Genomic DNA, 9291 nt, shown 5'->3' on the forward strand with positions numbered 1-9291 from the left:
GAACTGAGGCAACTACAGTCTACACACTCCACCTCATGCACATCCCCCCTTCCTTCCTTCCACTCGCTCCCTCTCTCTCTCCTCTTCAAATTGGAGCCTATCTCCATCAGTTCATCTTTCCTTGACTAATTTCTTGCAATTCCCCAGAATGAATCTATTATCAGCATGAATAGCTAGCACACTTCCTGTCAATCTCCCACCTACCCCACCAATAATTGTTTGGTGAAGAGAAATTTAACTTCTTTTTAACAATTGATAATATTTGAAAAAATGTTTATAAAAACCTAATTGAAGATTATGTACACCTTACATTCGAAATAGATGACAATTTTGGAACAAGCAACCTTGGCTGCTAATCTTTGTATAAATATGGAGTAGGTAACTATAATAACAAAAAAATATTCCATGTCAAATGTATTGGCACATTTTTTTTAACAAACTCAAATAACCTTTTGTTATTAGCGGCAAAGATATAGAATTTTTACTCTATATTTGTAGGATATTTCAAAACGTAGGTGAGTAGTATCAAACAATGCTAAAATGATGTCACCATATGCGAAAAATCAAGTCGTTCGGGGCAAGATTTGCTTTTGATAAGATACAATTCTTTGAGCAATTATATTAGCGATATGAACCATCTCTTTCTTTTTTGGAATTCCATTTCATTTTTTTATAAGCGATATGAAATATAAAACTTGTTTTCACAGTTAATTATGTACTCCCTCCGTCCCATATTAATTGATAATCAAATGGATGTATCTAGCACTAAAATACGGCTAGATACATCCGTTTGAGCATCAATTAATATGGGTTGGAGGTAGTAATACTTAGGGTTTGCACAGGCCTCTAATTTCTCAGGTACGGCTCTGCAGATATGTAAAGAGCTACCTGGAAAACATCTCCCGCCGATTCTGGTGGAAGCTTATGGCTAATAGGACGTCCCGGAGGTAGCTCGCGGATGCTAGAACCGCTGGGCTGAGCATGATCATGTAGCCCAGTCACCGCACCATGTCTATCATATGACATATCTCCATTACTTTGGCCATCTTTATGCACAGATATAAGTAAACCACTTGCAACTGTCATAGAAGAGTGAAATTCAGCCCTATTGCACAAGAACTGGTAGTTTATGCAAGACCTGGATCTAGGAAGAGACTCCACAATTTCTTGAACAAATTCCAAATCAAGCCCAATTCTATCATGGTATAACCACTTCTTCAGTAATGTATAAGTAGATTCCACATCATCCTTCTTTTCTATAACTCGTGGTATACTGGGGCCGTTGGATGAGCAAAATCTAGTTAAGGGAGCGTAAGGACCATCAAAGTTCTGACATTCACTCCCCTTGTTTAACAAATGATTTCCACTACTGTGTGTGCATGAGAATACCAAATGCCCATGTTCCTTGTACATTTTTTCACAAGCTTCCACCATAGCACAAGAAATCATCCTCCATACTGAAGAGGATGATGTTCCCTCAAATGTAAACTCACCAATTTGGTCATTAATATTGGCTTCCTTACTTGGTGGAACATTCTCAGAATTTGAAGGTAGTATTTGTGACGTCATATTTGAACTCTGTACATCATTGCAACCCAAAGACGTCCTTTTATCCTCCGTATCATTGGTAAGACATGATAAGAAATCTTGATTGGTCTCAGAGGGAACATCCAGGATCATATAAAGATCATCCATATCATTAGCAGCATCTCCCATAAAACTGCTACTTTCCTTTGTTTCAATTGTATCAGCCTTTCTTGCACCATTCTGAGAGAGAATGGTCGTGGCTTCTGGAAGGGGGAACACTGAGCATGGTAACCTTCTGACCTTAAACAAAGGCCCAAAGCTCCCTCCATCACACACCTCACACTCAAACAGTGAACCAGTAACTCTATCATGCCAGTAAGACGTAAAACCCACTGGCCATATCTGGTGGCTATTGTGGTAGCTTGCCTGTTTATCGATTTCTCCCAAGCTAGTTATAAAGAAATCTTGATATTGAACAGGTAGGCCAACCTAGAGAAACAACACAACAAAGTAGTATTTATCAAAATCAGTGCCAAAGTGAACGTAAGATACAAGAACTGCAGTATAAAATGGATAAAAGGCTGTACCAGTGGGAAACAATAACATCTAAAATGGACACTGGATGAAGAAACAAATCTGAAACAGTTAATGAGATACTCACACTGCGATGATGTGGTTGACGGTTGCAATTTTCCGCAAGAAATTTTGGAGGCTTTAGTGGATTTCTTTCTTCTGTAGGACTCGGGGCTGTTGCTTTCATAAAAAATGATGGCTCCATCAAAATGCTGGAACTTCCAAACTCGTGCTTCTCAGAAAACTTGGGCAATGCTGATGTTTGTGGAAAATCTCTTCTCCTGCGGCGTGTATGATTTGACCTCTGTTCTATGTTTCCATCAGCAATGAAATTTTGATCCACAGGAGGAAATTGTTGTCTAAAACAATGAGGAAGACCAAATGCTGGCATAAAGTGATTCCCATCTGCAACATGATAGCCAGAAGAGGGATTATTATAAGATGCACCACCAATGATGGTCAATAGTTACTTTTAGAGACCAGACAGGTATAACTTCAAAATGTTAGCATGACCCATAATTTTTGGAACTGGAATTAAATTTCCCTTTATAAACACATACTATGCCTAAGTGGCCACACATGCACTGAACATGGGGGCAAGCAGAAGTTGATCTTGATGGTTGTTAGCACAGCAAATTGCTGTCTAAAAAGTTACAGTGCATAAAAGGTGTGGAAAATCTCCAACAGAAAGCAAATACATCTCTCTTGCAGTACATATGATTGCTCTAATATCCTTACCAAAAGGAGTTGTATTATTCAATTGCAGCCCCTCAAAACGTGGAGTAGCCAATTCGGTCAAGTGAGCTCCATCAGCAACACTTACTCTGCGAGGATAAAAAATATATATATTAACTCTCTTCTGATGATAATGTCTGTACAACAAGGATTACTAGAAAACTTCCTATAACATTTCTGATATTATTATTTTAGAGCACCCAAAAACAGTCCAGCTTATAAAGTTTATCGCTAAATAGCTGCCACAAGTTACTTGTAGTTTCACTTTTCTTTGCAAAAAGCAGAATTTTCAAGAAATCAGAAGTTTTTCCTTCGAACAGATTTGCAAAAAGCAGAATTTTCAAGAAATCAGAAGTTTTTCCTTCGAACAGATCTTTCAAGAATAGTCAAGACAATAAAACAACGAGCATCATGTAAGATAATGAAAGCACTGCTCTGTAACACAATGAACCGGCTAGAATAAATGCAAGCATGCTTTCAGTGCTTATTCTCTTCAGCATAGCACATAAAATTAGTCTAAAACAATGAGAGGACAATAACGATTTGATTTTTTTACAATTTAGTTTGCAGTACTACTGAGGATTATTGCGGCGCAACCTTTTCAACTGTTAAGGTTATAAGCTTCTTAACACACTGTTATGCAAAGACAACTCAATTAAGCAAATTCAACTCCATAATAATCACTAAAGGTACAGAACAACAATCATCAAGATAACTAAACATTGTACAGAACGATGGTGGGCTGAAAACAGAAATAGTTAGCTTCAAATCATGTTTGATTTTGAAGCTGTACTGCAGTTATGTACTCAGCTGCAGCAACTTTGCAACCATCTGTGGATGGGCTACTGATGGGATCTAGTACATCATGTGGATTTAAGAAGATCAAAAGATCTGCTGAAGGAGACAATGAACACTAGGGCAATGTTGTCCATGAAATCAAGAGAAAGATTCACCAAATAACATGTGACTAAAATTTTAGCATCAAAATAGGCCAAACAAGGTGGGGAAATTGTACGTCATCTATGCATGTACCAGAACTAATAGGCCGCAAAAATAAATAAAGCAAACTTTGATGTTTGTTACCAACTTCAGTACGCATGATCTGATGCAGGTATAACACTTCACAAAATTGCAAAAGTTGGAAATTCTAGAACTGCCCTCTTCACCCCCCACCCCACCCCCACCTCGTGCAAAGAGAAAGAAACCTAGATCTGCACCTCTAGATGCATAGATTTGCAGATCATCCGATCTGCCATCAGCTGAAGCAATATTCCAGGGCTGATTTGCAGAACAATAGCTAGGGCAGAATCAGGAGTAATCCCCAAAACAACAAACAGAAGGAAGCGCAGCGCAGCACAGCCTTCAACCCCACCTGAGAGAGAGAGAGAGAGAGAAACTAGGTCTACCTCAAGATGCACAGGTTCACAGATCACACCAACTCCTGTCAACTGAACTGAGATCTCAGAGCTGATTGGCGGAAGGGTGAGGGCAAAGTTAAGGGCTCTAGCTCTTTTCTTTTCCCTTCCTGTTCTCTTTTTTATCAAGGAGATTGATTCTCAGGACGATTGGTGTTATAAAGGGAAAGACCCATGGAGTATGTACTCAGTTTATCACCTCCATAAAGGAACGTGAGAAAAATGTGCCATCACTACAATAAAAATATATACTTTTAACAAATTCCACATCACCATTCCAGCATGTATATCTTATAAGACTTGGCTGTATATAAAGAATAAAGTAGAACAATTTGGTGCAGGGACACCTGGTTGAACGATTTCTGTAAGTACATAAGCCTTTGTCTTATGTGGATCTAAATGTGATGTTAAAACAAGTACACGAGAAACTGCAAAAAAGGGCATGCGTGAGGATTGATGCGCGAAAGCATAGAACGCCATTCTGACTGGCATTCTTTTTCTATAAATTTAGTGTGAAATATATCTTTTCGAAATACAAGAACCAAGCAATCTGACACGTGACCGTGGCCCAGTCTTCAAAGGAGACCATCCTTGCAATAATTATGGAATAACATAACCAAAATAGGGAAGGAGTAACCTACAGTTCAAGTCAGGTCAGAATCCATCACTAAGCAGTACATGTTTCACAAATGCTCGTATAATCTTATATGCCGCATATGATATTGAAATTCTTTAATAAAGGAAAGGCATCATTTGCTCACAATTGGGTAAAATGCGTATAAACTGATCAGAAAAATTTGCAGCCATGCGAGAGTTGTCATGTTAAAAGAAGAACAGAATAGATGATTAGTAGGTTTTCCATACATAACTTGGTTAATGGATGCCCCTTCTACCTTAACAGCAACATGTTTCATATAATTTATGTCTGCCTATTTTTGCTACATTTATTCTACATCTTTACTCCTCATTAATGCTGTGCGCATTGTTGTGGTATTCCAAGAGTATAAAATACACAGGGGCAGGCCCCAGGATAACAAGCCTGGCAGGAAACCCAATAGTTTTCAGTGAGAAAGGAAATCATGGTAATATCAAACCCAGAAGAAATTTCCTTACTAGTATTTGAAATTTGAATTGATAATGCAAAACAAGTTTTGTTATCAAAGCGCATGCTCCAGTTTGACAGGTAAAACAGTCGCGGAAATTTCACAGTACCACCAAGTGGCTTGTTCTTTAGAAATTCTGAAATATCAAACCCCCGGTGGAGTCACGTTACAGCTTTGGTACACACACACAGCAGAATCGAGAAAAGCATGGCTGCAATAGGCCAAGGAACAGCAGACATGACCGAGGTGGTGTCATCCATGCAACTGATGTTCGCCAATCCATCTTAGGAACTACTTTGGAGAGATACTGCATTATACTCTTCCCCACAAGAATTAAAGAGCAGAAAAGCAAGCCGTCCATGTAGAGAGCCAAATTACTGGATGCCCAACTCCATCCCCACAGCACTCTCCGGACACAGGACGGATACTATCTGAGCGATCCAAAGTCATATCCAGTAGTAAGACATTCAAGATCCAGCAGAATCCAGTGTAGGATTTGGATATTTCATCCCAGAACAAATTCGGATTCAGAAAAGGCAGTATCTATCGTGAGAGTTCATAAAGTTGACCCTCTATTGAACGGTCAGCCAAAAATGACCAGTCTAAAACTTTAACGAAATCCAACCCTTTTGCTCAGCGTCAGCCATCAGGGAACCAGGAGAGGGAGGAACCAGATCTCACCTTTGAAGATGAGGCTGGACACGAGACCTGAGGGGGGAGCTCCAAGTCGCGCGCTTGGGGGACGCGAGAAAGAGGAGATCCCGCTAGCACCGGCGGCGCGAGGTACAGATCCAGTCGCCGGCAACCTGGGGAGAGAGCCGGCGGTGCGGGGTTAGAGCCGGCAGCGTGAGGAGATCCCGCTAGCACGCCGAGGTACAGATCCAGTCGCCGAGGTACAGATCCAGTCGCCGGCAACCTGGGGAGAGAGCCGGCGGTGCGGGGTTAGAGCCGGCAGCGTGAGGAGATCCCGCTAGCACCAGCGGCGTGAGGTACAGATCTATATGCGGCAACCTGGGGAGGGAGTCAGCGGTGCGGGGTGAGAGCCCGCGTTAGAACCTAAATAAGCAAGCCTAAGCCTAAATTTTATAGAATAAGCTGGGGAGGGGGCAGCTTATTTCCACAGCCAGCAATAAGCCCCAAAAAAAAAAAAACTGGCCCTTACAATTGATGGGAGTGTGTGGGCAGGCCAAAAGGGCACGGGTGGGGTAGAGGCCCGGCGGCACATGAGAGTGGCTTTCCAGGGGGCCCGATCGAGAGGAGCGGCCCGATCGAGAGGAGCGGCTGGCGAGTGAACCTGATTAGAGCGAGACGGGCAACGATTGTGAATCTAGGCTATGCGAATGCGGCTAGGAACATGGGGATGCAGCGGCGACGTTGGGGTGAAGACAGTGGTGAGAGGAGGTCAAGAGGAACTCAAATTGAGAACACCAGGAGGGAGATGAGTTGCGGCTTCAGGAGTAAAAACCAAATCCCTTAACTTAACCTAACTTCTAGTACCATGCGAGGAAATATGCAACTTGTATTTCCACGAGGCCATAGGCTATGGCCCCGTAATGCAACGGAACTAAGAGATGATATTGTGGTCACCCACATGTAAGGGCAATGTGATTTGGATAATTATTGAACTGGACCATTTGAGAATACAATGTATAGATAGGATATGGTAAGAGTTTTTTTTACATCTAAACACTATCTGCTCCGATTCCGAACCCAGCACACAAGATATATTATTCCTAATATCTGATGGTGTTAGGATTATGGAGTTCTTTTAGCGAGATTATCCAACCCTCTTAAATAGGATAATCCGACTTCCATAGAACTTTAGTAACAAACTTGTCATACGGGTGTTACTTGTTTATGACATGGTATGCTGGCGTCCCTAGTGTTTTACTAGTGGAAGTTTACCGCCTTCTAGAGTTTATTATGTGCTTCTAGTTGTTATATATCACCTTGTAGTTCTATATGCCCTTTACTCTTGTGATTTTGCCCGACGTTTAAATACTCTTTGCATGTGTGTATTACCCCGTTAACTTGTGTCTACTATCGAATGAGGCATTACGCTACCTGCCAAGTCTAGCTCCGGCATCAGTTATATTTGTATCTACATCCTAGTGCTATCCGCTCCACTTCTGAATCGAACAAATAATGTGGTATAGGGGATGGTCTAAGCAGCATCTGATCAAATCCACTGCACTTGCACCTGTAGGCTATATGACACCGATCATGCTCCACGCAGCCAGATGATGAGTAACACCCTAAGGTGTGAAGAAGTTAATCATGAAATCATATCATTCTTCCTATACTTTGGCAGAGATACCAATGGTAAACAAATAGGCAACTCAATCAACCCTACCGTCTCGCTATACACAGACGACGTGATCCTCTTCGGCCACCCATCACCGGGTGATATTATGGCTCTTCAGGTGCGCCTCGGGCCTTCGGGTCAATTTCTTGAAGAGCTCCGCCACACTGATCCGATGTGACACTGATGAGGCCGCGCCCACCGCCGTCGACCTCCTCGGCTGCCCCATTGTGGATTTGCCCATCACCTACCTGGGCATCCCACTGAAGATGCGGCGACCCACTGCTGCCCAGTTGCAGCCCGTCGTCGACAGGACTGCCGGCATGCTCCCAGGATGGAAGGCACGCCTCGTGAACAAGGCCAGCCACCTTGCGTTCATCAAGGCAGTACTGAGCGAGATCCCCGTCCATCAGCTGCTAGTGTTGGCACCCCCCAAGAAGACCATCAAGGCGCTCGAGAAAATCCACAGGATTCCTCTGGGCCGGACGCGCGGAAGCTAATGGTGGGAACTGCCACGTCAACTATCCGCGCATCTCCAAGCCAATCTCGCTAGGTGGAATCGGCGTCCACGACCTCTAGCGCACCGGCCTCGCACTGCGCACGCGCTGGCCTTGGTTCAGCTGCACGGACTATACTAGGGCCTAGGGCGGCCTCGACTTGCAGTTCGGCGCCGAGGAGCGCGCCTTCTTCGCCTCCACCACCATGCTGCTAAGGAATGGCCTAGGGGCCCTGTTCTGAGAGGATCGGTGGATCGATGGGCGCTCAGTTTGTGAGATCACGCCCCTCCTATACGCATGCATCCCCAAGAGCCGTCGTAAGCTCCGGACGATCACCGACGGGTTCCACGCTAATCAATGGGCACGAGACATGCATGGCATCGTTGGCGTCCAGGAAATCGGCAAATACCTCCAACTCTGGCACAAATCGAGCGTACGACTCTCTCCATCAAGTCGGGCTGTCTGACCTGGAAATGGAGCGCAAGCAGCATCTGCTCCGCCAAGTCTGCCTACCTAGCCACGTTCCACAGCTTCACCACCCGCGACACTTGGAAGCTCACCTAGAAGTGCTGGGCACTATCGCGACTCCGATTCTTCCACTGGCTCGCTAACCTTGATCGATACTGGACTGCAGACCTACTCGCTCGCCGCGGCTTGCAGCACCCCACACACTGCCCCCTCTGCGACCAGGCTCTCGAGACCATGCATCACCTCCCCACCGGCCCCTTCTGTTGGCAAGTCTAGTATGACATGTTGAGCTGGCTAAGGATGCCTTACCTCCCACCCGATAACGAGCCTTCGCTCAATGCTTGGTGGCAATCCATGAGGCATCTCGCCCCCAGGCCCATGCGCAAAGGCCTCGCCTCTGCGACCTTGCTAGTCCCCTAGATGCTCTGGAAACACCGAAATGACTGCATCGTCAACGGAGGTCACCCCTCGGAGAATCACTTACTTACAAAGATCAAAGATGAGGCAGCCCTCTCGGCACGTGCCGGAGCATTAGGACATAGAGCTATCACACACACACACACACCCAACTTGGGATGTCCACTGAATCCAAATCACAAATTGCAACCGCCTCCTAAGAGGATTGTAACTCAAACCACTTCTTTTTAATGCAATGAAACGCAAGATCTATT

At 44.1% G+C, this 9291-nt stretch overlaps 1 protein-coding gene across 3 annotated transcripts in view; it reads right to left on the reverse strand.

Annotated features, from left to right (window-relative positions):
• Positions 1-9291, reverse strand: part of LOC123136785 (methyl-CpG-binding domain-containing protein 9) — a 36844-nt gene that overhangs the window by 11199 nt on the left and 16354 nt on the right. For 2 of the 3 annotated variants that reach the window (XM_044556287.1, XM_044556286.1), the window contains exons 2-4: positions 2839-2924; positions 2189-2505; positions 889-2016 (exon numbers count right to left, since the gene is read on the reverse strand). In XM_044556287.1, coding sequence (XP_044412222.1) covers positions 889-2016; positions 2189-2491 — 1431 coding nt within the window. In that variant the 5' untranslated portion in view covers positions 2492-2505; positions 2839-2924. Of the gene's footprint in view, positions 1-888; positions 2017-2188; positions 2506-2838; positions 2925-6034; positions 6189-9291 lie in introns of those variants that run through there. The other variant, XM_044556288.1, reaches the window with a different exon arrangement.

The sequence above is a fragment of the Triticum aestivum genome, chromosome 6B, assembly GCF_018294505.1.
Source record: "Triticum aestivum cultivar Chinese Spring chromosome 6B, IWGSC CS RefSeq v2.1, whole genome shotgun sequence".
Taxonomy (NCBI): Eukaryota; Viridiplantae; Streptophyta; class Magnoliopsida; order Poales; family Poaceae; genus Triticum; species Triticum aestivum.